At 38.4% G+C, this 17,452-nt stretch overlaps 1 protein-coding gene across 1 annotated transcript in view; it reads left to right on the top strand.

Moving 5' to 3' along the window:
* The window catches only part of otofa (otoferlin a), a 379,390-nt gene that overhangs the window by 275,231 nt on the left and 86,707 nt on the right, over positions 1-17,452 (top strand). Inside the window, exons 14-22 of the mRNA XM_063071051.1 lie at positions 859-1,045; positions 5,178-5,364; positions 5,540-5,763; positions 7,592-7,700; positions 9,374-9,557; positions 12,418-12,538; positions 14,962-15,062; positions 15,872-15,962; positions 16,886-17,002. Of these exons, the coding sequence (XP_062927121.1) occupies positions 859-1,045; positions 5,178-5,364; positions 5,540-5,763; positions 7,592-7,700; positions 9,374-9,557; positions 12,418-12,538; positions 14,962-15,062; positions 15,872-15,962; positions 16,886-17,002 (1,321 nt within the window). The remainder of the gene's footprint in view (positions 1-858; positions 1,046-5,177; positions 5,365-5,539; positions 5,764-7,591; positions 7,701-9,373; positions 9,558-12,417; positions 12,539-14,961; positions 15,063-15,871; positions 15,963-16,885; positions 17,003-17,452) is intronic.

The raw sequence follows: 17,452 nt of genomic DNA, 5'->3' as shown, positions 1-17,452 counted from the left end.
AAATTAATTAAAAATTAATGTTTCTCTATTTTCTCGAATAAAAAATGAAATGATTGGGCTGCATGTGCAAATTATGGTTCAATTTAAAAAAGTGATTTCTATCAATGTGGAGAATGTCTAACTTTATTTGTCATTATGGAAATACTCAGCAGGCCAATCAGCAAACAATCCATATGATTTTCTCTGCAGCACTTGGCCCCATCAAGAAAGAATGGAATTCTAATCTGATCACTTTATTTCTGTTTGAATTTTGAAAAGAATTTGCATGCTAGAATGCTATCTGATCTGCACAATTTATATAGAGGTGATATTATTGAGAATATAATCGTGGGGAATTTTTTTCTGACAATCTATTGCACAAGAAAATATAAAATAATTCCATTATTATCTTATTGCCATTTTAAATGTCAGATTAAAGTCAACTTTTGTGATCAGGAGCCTTTTTAAGTGCTTGAATAAGCATTACATTTTAATATTGTGCAACTTTCAAAGATTTTGTTGAGTATGCTCACTTGTAATTTGTTTTGACACATGATTTACCAACAGTCAATGGCATTGAAATGTTTCATGGTGCATTTTGTAAGTGACCTTAATGTCATGAAATGGATTGTGATTTCCCCAGTATTATGTTTGCCAGTACATTGCCCTTAATAATCCTCACAAGTTACAATCTGCTGTTAGTCTGGACCATTCTGACAACATAATCATCATTTGTCACGCTGCAACAATGGACTTAAAAGTGAAACAATCGAAGTAAAATATTCAAGATGTAATGATGAAGCCATAATACAATATTTATGGTCATTATTAGCCCTGAATAGTTGGTGACTTTGTCATTCATTTTTGGTTTATCAATAGGAACTTGCTGCTTCCCGAAGGAGTGCCCCCAGAGAGGCAATGGGCTCGGTATTATGTCAAGATCTACAAAGCAGAGGGACTGCCAAAGATGAACACCAGCATAATGGCTAATATGAAAAAGGCACTCATTGGAGAAAACAAAGACTTAGTTGATCCTTTTGTTCTAGTGTTATTTGCAGGACAGAAGGTACAAAGATAAAGTAGTATCTTCACTTAGTAGTCATTTTGTTTACAGTAAAATCTATATATGTTACAATAATATTTACATTTTTAATTCTTTGTCCTACTTTCCATTACAGCAAATCGTTGGCCTAACATAGCCTTTAAATCTAAAAGCAAATTACTGCAGATGATGTTTTACTGTAAAACAAAAAAAAAACATTGGAGACACTTCACAGGTCAGGCAGCATCTACAGAGAATGAAACAGCATCGTTAGTTCAGATTTCTTCAGAAAAATTCTTGCAAAAATTATTGACCTAGAAGTTTGGCCTACAAATTTGACTGCACCATTTTGGTGCTGTCAAACTAGCATTCCATATTTCCCTATTGCAACTTTAAGAAGCTCAAAAGATCACAATATTTGACTGAACACTTTAAAAAGCAATGGTCACAGTTCTTCATATAATACCACCTTGGTTCAGAAATAGCAGGTGTTAACCGAAAATCTCTAAGCTGAATTTCTCACAGTTGCCGGCATTGTGTTGCAACTGCTTGAGTCAGCCCTTTTAGGTGTCAATGCACAGCATCAGCAGCACTCCTGCAGCAACTGGAGAATGCTGTTTTCTTTATGGACCTCACCACACATTCCTAAGAGTAGGAAGCATGCACCTGACCACTTCATTCATGGAATCCTTCTAGGCAAGATAGTCCTGGCAGGGAATTCCAGGGAGATTTCTATGAATTTTGATGACACAACCGTTGTTGACAGAATCTACAATCATGAGGAGGAGGCATACAGGAGTGAGATAGATCAGGTGATTGAGTGGTGTCACAGCGACAACCTTGCAGTCAAAATCAGCAAGACAAGTAAATTGATTATCGACTTCAAGAAGGAGAAATCAAAGGAACATACACCAGTCCTTGTTGAGGGATCGGCAGTGGAAAGGATGAGCAGTTTTAGGTTTCTGTGTGTCAATATCTCTGAAGATCTATTTTGGGCCCAACATATTGATGCAATCACAAAGAAGGTATGTCAGTGGCTATATTTCATTAGGAGTTTGAGGAGCTTTGGTATGTCACCAAAAACTCTCTCAAATTTCTACTGATATTCTGTGGAGAGCATTCTAACTGATTGCGTCGCCATTTTTAATGGAGGAGCCACTAAACAGGTTTGGAAAAAAACTGCAGAGTGTTGCAAACTAAACCAACTCCATCATCGGCATGAGCCTTCCCAGCATTTGGGGTATCTTCAAAAGGCAATGCCTCAGAAATGTGGTATTAAGGACCCCCTGACCTGGAAGGTCTTCTTAATACTACCATCAGAGAGGGGGTACAGGAGTTTGAAAACATGCACTCAGTGTTTTAGGAACAACTTTTTTCCCTTCCACATCAGATTCCTGAAGGAGCAGTGAAACAACCCATGAACACTACCTCACTATTTTTCCTCTCTTCTGGTACTACTTGTTTAATTTATTTTTCATATCTATTTCTTATTGTAATTTATCATATTTTTATGAATTGCACTGTACTGCTGCCACAAAACAAACAAATCCACGGCAGATGTCAGTGATAATGATTCTAAGTCTAAAACATGATTTTCAAATGTCAACTAGTGTATAATTAATACAGCAATTGATCAATATACAACTGATCAATGTCTAGTTAATGATCCAATTGATCAATATACGACTGATTAATGTCTAGTTCACTTCTGGGAAATAAGTGCTTGGGAATGTTTTAGGCGAGTTTAGTAACGCCTGCAATTGTAATGTACTGTACATACATTATTTTTTAAAATCTTCTCATTTTCTATTAGTTTATGTTTTAATTGCCGATCTACTAAAACTCAATATCCCAAGGTAACCCAAAATCAGGTCCAAAATCTGATAGTCAAAAAAATTAAAGCAAAAGAGGGCAGCATTCAAGAGCAGTTTGTAGAGTCGCCGTTCACAGAAACAGAGACACAGGTTCAATCCTGATGTGTTTGTGTGTAATTTGTACATTCTACCTAACTGTGGGTTTTCCCTGGATGTTCCAGTATATTCCCACCTCCCAAAGATGTTTTATTTTACTTTATTCAGAGAGCTACAGCCCGATGAGCTGCACTGCTCAGCAAAACCATCTATTCAAGCCTAGCCTAATGACAGGGCAATTTACAATGACCAATTAACCTAGTAACCAGCACTTCTTTGGAACATGGGAGAAACTAGAGTGCCCAGATGAAACTTGTGCGTTTATGAGGAGGCTGGACAAACTCCTTACAGACAGCCCCAAACGCTGATGCTTCGAGTTGTCATGGTAACCACTGCACTACCATCAATTAACCTGCCATCCTGTGTTCAGAATGGTAAATTAATTGGCTACTGTGTGTAGGGAATTGCTAAAATCAATAGGAATTGTTGTTTTTTGTTAAATTATCGAGGTACATAGCAGAATAGGTCCTTCAGGCTGTGTCATGCACCATTTCCCCGACTTAAATCCTAGCCCAATGACAGGACAACTTACAGTGATCAATTAACCTACCAACTGGTATGTCTTTGGACTGTGGGAGGAAACTGTAGCACTTGGAGGAAACCCATGCGGCCACGGGGAGAACGTAGAAACTCCTCACAGGCGGTGGCTGGAATTGAACCCGGGTCGGCTTATGAGAAGTAGATGGAATCTGGTTAATGTCCTCTCTAATGTAGCAGTGATTAGCAGACCGATATCAACAGGAGAGGGCAGGAATTATCCGAGTGAAGGTGAGTCTGGCTCCTTGACAGAGCCGCACAGGCATGTGTGAGAACTAATAAGGGCACCTGTGGGTGGGGACTACCTTGTGGAACTCGACTTATGTGGATGTTGATCCTCTGCTTGTAAATAAGAGAGTGGAACCATATGAGGTCAAGTCTGATGAGCCCTTGCTTGCCTCTTGCAACAATTCTCCAAATATTTCCCTGGTGCTTGAGAGTTGTGCATGGCTTCACTCATGTTATTTCCATCAAAAGTCAAAACACAAGCACTTGTAAACCATTAGAATTCAAAATTAGGGAACACAACAGCATCCAGTACTTCGAGCTTCCTCTACCACTCATCAGAATCATGGCTGATCTCCTACTTCAGAAACGTTTTCTTGCATGTTCTGATTCCTTGAATCCCTTAGTATTCAAAAGCCTATCAAATGGTCATTCAAAGTTAATTTTGACCATGGTGTACTTTTGAAATTGCAACAGAAGATAAGTTTTCTGTGTGAACTGAGTGCAGAGTAAACCCTGGCCTTTAAGTAACATTGCTCCATGTAACTGGCCCTTTAAGTAACACACATCAAATTTGCTGGTGAACGTAGCAGGCCAGGCAGCATCTCTAGGAAGAGGTACAGTCGACGTTTCAGGCCGAGACCCTTCGTCAGGACTAACTGAAGGAAGAGTTAGTAAGAGATTTGAAACATTGTTTAAATAACATTGTTTCTGAGCTTTCTGTGTAAGGTAAACTGCAACTGTCTTTTCTCAGACCAATGTGGATGAAAATTTTGCTGCTGCTGTATTTTGGGTTTGATAAAAGAGAAAGAAATCAAAGTTCTAGGATACATTGACAATGGGTATACAGTGTTAGTGGATTGTGCTGAAACAGACAGAAACATCTTGTGTTAATTTATTCAATTTTACAACACCTCTTCGGTGACACAGATCAATTTCTAATCTGTTGACTTCTCGTTGCCTCAGTAAAGATTCAAATTGCATTTATGATCAAAGTATGTATGCAGTATGTAACCCTTAGATCCCCACAGACAGCCATGAAAACAGAGAAAACCATGGAACCCATTCAGAGGAAAACATTAACCTCCCCCCCCCCACCCCATGTGCAAAAAAAAACATGCAGGCAGCAACAAAACAAAATGAGTGAAAAACACAGAATATAGAACACATCAAAAATTGAAAGTTCAAAGCAGTCCAGACACACACAGTTCAGCTCAGTGTTTGTTTTCTGCAGGCTGTTCTGATTCAAAATCACCCAAAATAGCAACAAAAAAAGGAGCGACCAGACTGACAACTATTTAATACTCATATATATATTTGCTGTAATTGATTCACCTATTTATTTTTTTACACAAGACTAAAATAATGATAAATTTTCCTGGTTGACCCTTATGACACTGATCAGTCTTTTATTTTCTTGCTAGGGAAAGACCACTGTCCAAAAAAACACCTATGAACCAACATGGAATGAACAAATCATATTTACTGAAATGTTTCCACCCCTCTGCACACGAATTAAGATCCAAATCCGTGATTCAGACAAAGTGAATGAGGTGGCGATAGGGAGCCATTTTGTTGACCTGAGGAAGATTGCAAATGATGGAGATAAAGGTAAGGAAGTGCTACTTCTCGGTCAAATTCTCTTCATTGTCTACAACAACATCTGAAGATAAGTACAAGGATCCTGACAGTTCCTTCCATTAGATACTTAATGTATAATTCTACAGTCTGAGCTGATATAATTTCGTCCTTTAAGTCAAGAAACTGTCATGGTTTGTTTTTATAGGATTTCTGCCCACTTTTGGGCCTTCCTGGGTGAATATGTATGGCTCCACTCGTAACTACACATTAATGGATGAACATCAAGATTTAAATGAAGGTCTTGGTGAGGGTGTTTCATTCAGAGCTCGATTACTTCTCAGTATTGGCATGGAAATCTTGGACACAACCTCAACAGAAATAATGAGCTCCACTGAAGTTCAAGTTGAGTCAATACAACAGTTATCAGATGTAAGTATTATTATTGTCTGTGAAACAGTCGTGCCATCCTGCCTTTGTTCACAAAGAAGACAGATTTACAAATATTACACTGTAAACTTAAATATCCTGTCTGCAATGGAAATGGTCTTCCCCTATTAGTGGAGATACCTTCCCATATGAAATGAACAGATTGATATCTACAGTATTAAATATCATTTGCAAAATCAGCTTCTATAAGTCGGCAGGTTAAGGCTGGAAAACAAGTATTGGTTGTTGTGGCTTATTCTTTTGGTTGCTGCAAATTACATCAATAAAGGCGTCCTTAATGGTTTTCAGAGGATTTTTCATCATCATTGTTTAGAAATAGAGAGTCCAGATTCTCCTGCCCATCACTTCAATAATGGACTACTGTGACTAGAGTCATGCAGCCTTAAAAGTGAAATCATGTTGCCTATATCTTATTGGTTAGTGCAATGTTTAGTATTTGGACCATTTTATTAAGGGCTGAATTGTGTTTGCTGCGGAGAATCCTTACACAGTCCCCCACATATCTGCACCTACCCAGACCTGATATGATGGTCCTATGCTACCGGTCCACTAAAACCTCTAACTCAGTATCAAGGCTCAAACAATGATTCGATCATGGACAGTACTGAATTTACAGGAAATCAACCCTGTTTAAGCAAAGAATACAGAAGGAGGCGGCAGATGAAAAGTTCTAAGTAACAATTATACTAGGCAATGTTCTGATCTAACAGCAAGGAGTCTAACCACCTACATTTGACTTTCAATGGCATTACCTTTGCGGTGACTCTGATTTCAACATTTTGCGGGCCACAATTAAACACAAACACAACTGGACCAGCCACATGAAGACTATGGTTACAAGAGCAATATTCTGCAGAGAGTGACTCCCTTCCCGACACCCAAAAACCTTTCCTCGATCTGCAAGCCGTGTCAAGACCATGACCAGATACTTTCCATTTTCCTGGATGACTGCAACTCTTAAGAAGCTCAACAAAGCTGCCTGCGTAACTAATACCCTGTCCTTAAACGTTGATTCCTTCCACTGCTAATGGACAGTGTTTGAAGTGTGTCAGTCAGTCAGTCAGTGGGCGCCGTCCCGAATCCGGGGTTGGCAGCTATGCATCTCCATCTTCTTCGATCTTGTGTAGTATTTACTAAATGCACCACACCTACTCCCATTTGTTACTCCAAACAGTATCTCCTAAACCTGCTACTTCTGCCATCAAGAAGGAACATCGCCATCTTCAGATTTCCCACTATGTCGTGTACCATCCAGTCTTTGAAATACGTCACCATTCTTCATTTCCGCTGTGTCTAATTCCAGGAATTCCTTCCACAACCATGTTGTCAGAGCACCTTCATCTGAAACGCTGCAGCGGTTCAAGAAGTCAGCTGACCACTACCTTCCCAAGGACAGTTAAGATGAACAATATATCCTGCCTTGGCAATAATGCTCAAATCATAAGGCAGAAGTAAATAAAAGTGGAGTTCAAGTGGCTTTAAATAAACTCTTATTTATGTTACTGAAAACAGCCATTAAATTGCTAAATCCAGTTTAAATGTGAACCTGTGCTATGGCAAGGCAGCTGTAAATATTATACCCCTCCTTCCCAAACCCACCTCAGCACCCCCTCCCCGGGTAGTAGATGTAGATCCTTTGGGGTTCAGGGGCTTTAGTGATCTTTCTTGAATGAAATTACTCCTCAGCATTGTACATTTTACGAATTAAGCAGCTGAAGATTATTTAAAAATAAATTAAGAATAATATTAAACCATTACTTTATGAAGTGAAAAAAATGCTATATTCATATATTTTAATTTTTAATTACAGACCTCTACAGGAAGAATTGAGGAGTTTTTCCTCTTTGGTGCCTTCTTAGAAGCAACAATGCTCGACAGGAGAATTGGAGATAAACCAGTCAATTTTGAGGTTACAATAGGTAAGTGAGTAATCTCAGTATCTCAGCTAAGTAAACAACAAGAACTATTTACTATGTTGGTGCTCTTTGGAGAACAAAGATTGTGAAATTGTCTGTCCAACCCATCATTAACACGAGTAAATAAGACGTTGTACCATTTCACATTGTACCACCAGGTATGAAAGGGAGAGCATCTTTTCCCTCCATGGTACTCCGATAGATCATAATAAGTGGCACGTCAACCCCAAATTTTGAAGAGGATAAATAATATGAGTAGAATCACGGGTGCAACAAATGGTGTGAGTGAACAAGAACTCAAAATTTCACACTACCAATAAATTAAACAAGATCTGCTGATACATAATAAATCACCACATTAATATAAAAATAAATCAACTTGTCCAATTGTCAGAAAATTCACAATGCAGACACTTTTGTTTAATGATTTGAAAAGAATAAGAGAGAAAAAAACAATCAGAAGGAGGTCTAACAACATCTCCTGAAATAAAACACTTTTGAACCTTCACCTTTGAAAACTGAAACATTTCCAATACCTGCAAAAGATTGCAATATTCCAAAATACACTCAGTAGCCACTTTATTAGGTGCAATGCAAATATATAATCAGTCAGCCCTGTGGCAGCGAATAAGTTAGTAAAAAACATGCAGACATAATCAAGAGGTCTGGTTGTTGTCCAGACCAAACATCAGAATGGGGAAGAAATGTGATCTAAGTGAATTTGACCACAGAATGATTGTTGATGCCAGAGTGATTTGAGTGATTCTGAAATTGCTGATGTCCTGAAATTTTCACATGAAACAGTCTCTCAAGTTTACAGAGAAAGAGGTGAAAAACAAAAATATATCCAGTGAGTGAAAATGCCTTGTTAATAAGAGAGGTCAGAGGTAAACGGGTCAAGTTGACAGGAAAGCAAGGGTAACTCAGATAACCACGCATTACAACAGTGGAGTGCAGAAAAGCATCTCTGAATGCACAACGTGTTGAACCTTGAAGTGGCTGGACTACAGCAGTAGACCATGAGCATTCACTCAGTAGCCACTTTATTAGGTACAGGAGGAATGATTAAGAAGCGTTTTAATGTCTTGTGGACATGCAATCAATTATCTTTGTGGATGTTTATTCTAATTTACACATCACTAATTCCAGCAGACAATAAGGTTTCCAACCAGTCAATCATCTATGAGAGTTGGTCTGAAAATCAATACATCTGTTTTGTTTGGTCTAGAATTGGTTGGGTAGGTAGTCTTACACTATCAGAGAAATCTTCCAACACTATAGTTTCCACATGCCAGCATTTAATTTTGTGCTGGGGACTGTTCACTTAAATTTTGCTAATTAATATCTACTGCACTAAATCTAAGTCACCCCATAAGAGGGCTTTATCCATATTATGTTGAGGTATTCCTGCATTGATGGCCAGAATATAGAGAAATAATGTTCACATCAATAAGAAGAAAATAAATATCCTTTTCATTACTTGCATGAAATATATGTTTTGTGAATTAAACTCGGACACTCTCTTTCTGTGATGCATAAATCTCTGACTCTATGGAATCCATGGAAGTAGATCTCATGTAGTCCTTGCAATCCATATATATATATGCAATATGTGAATGATTGTCCATATTAACAGCTGTGCTCCCCTTATAACCATTCTCTCTCTTTCTTTCTAGGTAATTATGGAAACCAAATTGATGGATTAAGCAAGCCAACTATTCATAAAAAAAGAGGTGGGGGAGATGGTGATGAGGAAGAGTCAGAGCTTCTCCAAAACTCCAGTGAAGATGAAGCAGATGATGATGGGGACTTAGTTTCTGTATCCTGCACACCACCAATGAAACCTGTGATTACTGACAGGTTGGTGTTCCATAGGCCAAGGGGGATATTACTAAACGGTCCACTTGTCTTTCATGCAAAGAACTGTGTGACTTTAAGCACACAGCCTTGTCCCGCAGTTCATGTTTTCTTTCAGGAACAAAGAAGCTGATGTGAGGTAGTTTACTCTGGAATTTCTGAAAGGCATCTGAGTATGATACCTTAATATCAATGGAGAGTTATCGAGAGTATCCTCTCCGTTCAACTGACAACATTACAATTATATTGTACTAGATGTGAAGTACAATTACTGCAGATTGCTAACTCCTAGAAGCTCAAATATCAGCTTATGAGGGTTAAAGATGACCTGGAATTCAGGACATCTGGTGTTTACAGGATTCACAGAGCAATGTGTATTGGTCAGACAGTGGAAACCCACATCAAGGAGCATTTGAGGTGTATCTGTTTGGGTTACCCAGAGAAATTGGCAGTAGCAGAATATTGCATTTGCAATGACCACAGGTTTGACTTCGACGGCACAAACTACTGTGATGCGCCAATGGCCCCCTTCACCAGTCGGTCCCAAAAGATGGCCTGGTGAAGGAAGCCATTGAAATAAGACTAGAGAATAAGAATTTTAACAAAAACTAAGTAAGAATTGGAGTACGATTTTAAACAATGTCGGACAGGGGAAACCTCACTGATTGAGGACTAACCAATCAGGAGGGACGGACTATCGGGGTATAAATACCACCGGACTAGACGTGCCTAGGCATTATCCCTGATAAAGTTGGCGGAATTTGTCATCAAAACATAGGTGAGAATTGACACCTGTACCCTGCTGGAGGTCCTAGAAGAGTTTATACATCACATATGCCAGAATAGCACTAGATCCATTTTCTAGAACAATATTCCTTAAGTGCCCTGTTAAACTATTGGCCCAGATTGTAGCCAAGATCACCTGAGACCAGCCATCAACTGCAGTGTGTCATTTTTCCAATAGCACTCTGAAGTAGTGAGAGAGGATAAATAGCTCACAAGCCTCTTATAGGACAGGGTACTGTTACGAGGATTACCCCTTAGTAATAACGATTAGACAGGCACAGAGAGAATTACTGACAAGTATTTTTATTGTCTCAACTAAAAAGCACGTGAATTTACACCTGCAAGCCTACAGAGCAGCTTCACAAAATGGCAGCCCTGATTCCTTCGACCTCATGGCAAGTTCAAAGACAATTAGTTGGTCTGTCTACTTCCACTGTCCTTGATTTATTTGAATTCACTGATCTGTAGACTGTAGTTCTTTCTGGTCACCAGTCCACACAAAAATATCCTGGACTAATGACAAGCAGTAAAAATGGTAAATCAGATGATGAGTTGTCTGCAAGAAAACTTTGTTCAAGCCAATAGTCACGATCTTGTGTAATATCTGATGTAATTTCCCAGTAATGCTTCTGTTTATACACTCAGTGATCACTTTATTAGATACACCTGCTCATTAACACCAACATCTTATCCATCTATCACGTGGCCATAATTATGCATAAAAGCATACAACTCCATTTTCCTGTCTTCTCCCTGTAGCCTTTGATGCATTTACTGAACAAGAACCATTTTAAATATATCCAATGACTTGACCTCCTCAACCATCTGTGGCAATGAATTCCACAGATTCACCACCCTCTGGCTGAAGAAAGTACTTCTCATATGTGTTCAAAATGGACATCCTTCTATTCTGAGGTTCTGCCCTCTAGTCATACTCTCTCTGTCTGGGCTTTTCAATACTCAATAGGTTTCAGTGAAATTTTCCCCACCCCACCACCACCACTTTTCTAAACTCCAGCAAGTAATGACCAGAGCCATCAAACACTCCTCATGGTTAGCCATTTAATTCCTGGTAAACCTTCTCTGGACCTTCTTCAATGCCAGCATATCCTTTCTTATATATGGACCCAAAACTGCTCACAATACTTAAAATGTGTCTGACCAATGCCTTATGAAGCCTCCACATCACATCCTTGCTTTTATATTCCAGTCCACTCAAAATGAATGTTAATATTGCATTTGTCCTCCTTACCACTGACTCAAACTACAAGTTAACCTTTAGGGAATCCTGCACAGGGACTACCAAGTCCCTTTACACCACTGTTTTCTGAATTCACAGTCTAGCCTTTATTCCTTCTACCAAAGTGCATGACCATACATTTCTCAGCACTGCATTCTAGCTGTAACTTTTTGCACTTAATATCCAGTCCAATTCATTCTGCAGACTCCCTGCAACACTACCTGCCCCCATCTATCTTTGTATCATCTATAAACTTGGGCACAAAGGCATCAATTCTGTCATCCATATCATTAACATATAACACGAACAATAGTGAACCCAATACTGACCCCTCTGGAACACAACAAGTCACAGCAGCCAACCAAAAAAGGCTCCCTTTATTCCCACTCTTTGCCTTCTGCCAATCAGCTAATCTTCTGTCCATGCCAATATCTTTCCAATCACTTACTATGTTCTTATCTTGTTTAGCAGCCTCATATAGAGCACCTTGTCAAGTGCCTTCTGAAAATCAAAGTAAATATTACTGACTCTCCTTTGCCTATCCTGTCTGTTATTTCCTCTTCCAAGAATTCCAACAGATTTGTCAAAAAAGGATTTTATCTTAAGGAAATAACAGTGTTGTTTGAAAATAACACCACTACAAGTAGAGTGAATAAACTATTTTTATTAAATCAATATTGGTATTTTTGAAAAATGAAGGATTGTATTAACAGATGATACTTTTCAGTAATATTCTGTTAGTCTACCAATGAACAGCATACAGAAGAAAACAATATGCATAATGGGAAAACCCTTTTGATCTAATTTACATAGTTACCTGTTGCTATTTCATTTCAGAAATTATTTCCATCTACCGTACTTTGAAAAGAAACCTTGCACATACATCAAAAGCTGGTGGCAAGACCATCGAAGGCGACTTTACAATGCCAATATCATGGACAAGATTGCAGATAAACTGGTGCGTTATTTTTGTGTGATGTTCCCTTTCTAAAGTGCCTACTTAAACAGGGTATTTCCCATTGGCACATTACACTGAAATGTAAAAACCCTTCTGAGTACCCAACAGCAAGAAATTATAGCATGCAGCATAGCCTTTAACTGAACCCTGCAATCCAATTTCAACAAGAAATCAATTGGATAGAAAGTCTGGATAAAAAAAAAAAGCAGCTTCCATAAAGTCTGCAGTTTTCTTCTCAGCTGCACCATACTTTGGAAGCTCTAATGCATAGAGCAGCTGATCTTGCACAGGCTGTGAAGCATACCGGGACAGCTTACGTGATTTATGACGATGCATGGAGTTGGTGGACAGTTGGAGCCACTCAAACAGAGCAAGGACATTCCAATATTCCTTCACTCATGGTCATAACAACACAAAGCCTGCTCGTGACCATCATGATTAGGAGCTTATCACTCACTCCCCACTCATCTTCAGTTCAAATTTATCACTGCTTGCACACTTCCAATGGCCCATGCTCTGAATCCCATTCCATCCTACCAAACCAAATCACACACCTCATTAAATGTCAGGTTTCATACAAATGGTCCCAAACCTCCTTGCACCCTGCACTCCCACCTCCCCAACATTAGCTAGACCCAGATTTAACAAACCAGTTTCTGTGTGTTCTGCAATTCAAGATTCAAGATTCGGATCCATTTACCACATGTACATTGAAGCATAGAGTGAAATGCATCGTTTGCATTAACAACCAAAACACCCAAGGATGTACTGGGGGCAGCCCACAAATGTCACCACAGACTCTGGCATCCTTTTTCCTAAACCCTAACCTGACCCCATAGTTCAACTCTCTCTCTCCATAGTTATCCCCATGAAACTACAATAGTTCACTCATCATCCAGTCCCTTTGATCATGGGTTGTAAATCCTCCACACATATAGCTTTGCAGATGACATATTATTTTGTGACAGTTGTCAGCTGCCAAAAATAAACTTACTTCTTATGATATTTTAACTGGAACTGCCAATTAACACAAATTAACCTGATCACAAATAAATACATTAATTGTTGTTCCTTTTTCACGCCTTGCGGCGCATCGGGCAGCATTTTTGCCATTTCCATAGCATTTGTCTGGTTTTTACGAGGCCGAGTTGCTAGCTCAGCACTCAACCCAGCAGGGTTGGAAAATGTGCAAGGATCCGATGGATTTGTACTTGTAGTTTCGATGCCACTGCACCACCGGCCAGCAAGTACATTAATACCTGATCACAATGAAATTTCTGATTGTATTGCAGTGTTGATAGTTTTCAAAAGATACAAAATGAAGCATGCTCTAATACTTCTCAATCCCAACTATTGCTTGAGACATTTTCTCCCCTTCCTGAAATGTAACTCAGGCAATGGACTCCCCTCTCAAGTTACTCATGGTTACCTCCAGTCATTGCACATCCCAGCCAACTCAGTGACACAAAGTTAATCAGGAGGTGTGGGAGTAAAGATAGCTACATGAGATCCATTAATAAGAAGGTTAGACCAGAGCACTTAGAAAAATCTTATGACAATTGAACAGAATCAAAATGGATTTATGAAAGAGAAATTTGGAAATTTGCTCCAATTTCTTGAGGATGTTACAAACAGTGGATAAAAAACTGATAAGTGTAGTGCGTCAGATTTCCAAAAGGTGCCATATAAAATGTTATTGCAAAAGTCACTGCAACATGGGTTGGAGGTAATGTATTAGAATTGGCAGGGGATTGGTTACCCAACAGGAAATAGAGAGTCAGGATAAATGGACCAATTTCAGTTTAGTTCTCAGTAACCAGAGGAATGCCACTGTGCTCTTAACCATTCATAATCCACATTGTGACTTGGATGATAAAATGTACTGATGACATAAGGACAGTTGAATTAGGATGAAGGGATATGGAGAGATGCAGTGAGTAGGCAAGAAACTGGTGATGTAGGGGAATATAGGAAGATCCACTTCAGAAGGAAGAATGAGAAATAAGTTATTATTTAAACTGAGTGAGACTGCAAATACTACAATACAAAGGGATCTGCAGATCCTAGTCCTTGAAAACCAAAAGGCTAACTCCAAGTACAGTCATTATTTAGGATGTGTAATGGAAAGTTGGTTTTTATTGCAAGCTGCATGGGATTTAACAGTAGGAATATGTTGGTGCAGCTTTGCACGACACTGACAAGACTGGGGCACCTGTGGGTCTGTACACAGATCTGGTCCCTACATAACAAAGGTTGTGCTATGATTAGAGGCAGTATTGTAAATTTTCAGCAAGTTTGATTCAGAAGGAATGGAGAAGTGGGACATTGGTGAGGTTTAAGGGAGAATGGAAAGGAGTTGGGGGAAATGGAGTGTGTTTTCTTCAGTCTTGCCATTGTGTAATAGCTTCAATTTTTGACAACAGGAGGAAGGTTTAAATGATGTACAGGAGATCATCAAGACAGAAAAGGCACACCCAGAGCGACGGCTCCGAGGCGTCTTGGAGGAGTTGAGCAATGGATGCACGTGGGTATAAATACAATTCTCCTGGCTCTAAAATGATTGCGATGCTGTTTAATTGTCAGATGGATCAAGTTAATTCATACACATTCATTCCTTAATTAGCTAAAGAAGGCAAATGTAATTTCTTGTTGCACATTCAATGTAAGATGGCTAAATAGATTTATGTTGAAAACTTGTTATCTTAAGGAAATAACATATTATAATTTTACATTAACTTTTATCTTGTGTTTATTCTTTATACTTTTCTGCTTCAATATTTTTTTATTTTCAGCTATATTGATTTACTTCCTGACTGTGTCTATAATTTCTGATGAATCACTATTCCTTTCTAGCTTTGCACAGTTAGGTAGGTTCATGTGGTAATACACTTATTTATGGGTTCCAAAGTGTGTGTTTAGTTCAGCTTTGAGCGACTGCAGCATTATTACAGCTAGATCTAGTCATCTTGCAGCAGGTGAAAGTTACAAAGCTCATGAAAGGTTTAGAAGGAATAAACATTTCTCCACTAGTATCACCAAGAACAGATTAAATACCCATTTATCTCATCACACAAAATTCTGTATCATTCATGAATATGATACAGTAACTATATCATATGCAACACAGCAAATATTATACATCAAACAAGTAATTGACTGGAAGGTGCCTTGGTGTATTTGGAGAGCAGAAAAAGAAAGTATTTACAGATTTAAAACTAACAAAATGTATGAAATGTATCACTAGAATGAAGCTAGCCTTAATTTCACATTCAAAATACATTCTGAAGAAATTAACTTTCTATCTAAACATTTGTGCCTGTGTTCTCCCAACAGCCGTTTTGTGTCTCTGGGAAATAAGGATCAAAATGCATTGGGGAGGACAAAGTTGGACAGAGAGCGGCTGAAGACCTGCATAAGGGAGATGGTACATAAAATGTTCCTCATCTCTTGCAAAGGAGTTATGTGAAAAAAAACATTGCCGAGAAATCAAGGGCCTGTATTGCCCATGCAAATACTGTATTCAATTTTCATTGTGGCATTGCAGTTTGTACAGGAGGCAATGTAATATTATCCTATATTGCAATTACGGTCTACCCTGATTTACAACTCAGAGTCATAGTCTCAGGTGAAGTTAGCCTTTTAAGACTAAGATAAGAAGAAATGCTCTTACTCAGAAAGTTACTTTCAGTATTTCAGAGCACTCTATATGTTCAGTTGATGAAAATATTTGAGATATAGATATGTGTGCTGAGAGAATTGAAGAATGTATAGATTTGGAAGGGTTGAGACTGAGGATCAGATGTAAAGCACAGGAATAGTTTAAATAGCCTTATACACTACGCCTGTTCCTATTGTCATTCTTTTGAGAAGGGGCTGAAGATTCCAAAGGTTTCAAATTTCTTAATTTCTTACAACTGAAGAATTTATAGTTTAATGATTACTCTTCACGGCTGTTTGAATCCCCACCCCATTTCAATTTAACATCATTTGGAATTGTACCTGCCCATTCTCATAATATATGGCAGAGTGTCAGATAATTTCACTGCTTACATATGACTCCTCTAAAGAGACACTTGCCTGATATTTTTAAAATCATTCAGCATAGAGAAAATTTCTTTTATTATACCATAAATGGTTTTGAGAAATAACTTGCTGTGCTACTTTCATAGATAATAGCTGTCAATGACCAATACTAATTTTATGTACTTAGGGTAGTCAAGATAAAAATGCAGTACCAATACAGAAAATGAAAATTGCATAATATGAGTCTACTTTTTAAAGACAAAATAAACAAAAGGTCAGATTTTAATGTTTATACTAAATACTAGCACATCTGTCTGATTTCAGGAGAACATGGCACAACAAGCAAAGACGATGCGAACCCAGGTGAAGAAAAATACATTCAAGGACAAAATGAAGCAAGTTCAGAGTTTTCTGCATAAACTCCGCTTTATGACTGAGGAAGTAAGTAAGAGGCTTGTCTGAATGCAGAATATAAGAAATATGTTCTGCATTGCCAAGAATGCAGAATAATGCTACAGATTTTAATTTTGCATTGATAATGTCATCATGGTTCTGTTGAGGAATAAAGGTAGAAAATAATCTCTCTCATTCTCTCATATTTTATGACCGTTGTTCCAAAAGCCTCACACAAATAGTTGATAATGTATAATTGTGAACAGTGTACTTGTTTCTGAGTTGGAAAGAATCTATACAGATTTAAATCTCACTTGTCCATGCTGACCAAGGTGTCTATCCAAGCCAGTGCCATTTACCTGCATTTGGTTCAGATCCTTCCATGCCATTTCGAACCAAGTAACTGTCTAAATGTCTTCCAAACATTGTAATTGAAGCTTCCTCTGGCAGCTCGCACCATATACCGAAGAGCTTCTTTGAAAAGGAGGTCATCACAAT

This window comes from Mobula hypostoma, chromosome 2, assembly GCF_963921235.1.
Source record: "Mobula hypostoma chromosome 2, sMobHyp1.1, whole genome shotgun sequence".
Lineage (NCBI taxonomy): Eukaryota > Metazoa > Chordata > Chondrichthyes > Myliobatiformes > Myliobatidae > Mobula > Mobula hypostoma.
This window is presented reverse-complemented; position numbering and strand designations above follow the sequence as displayed.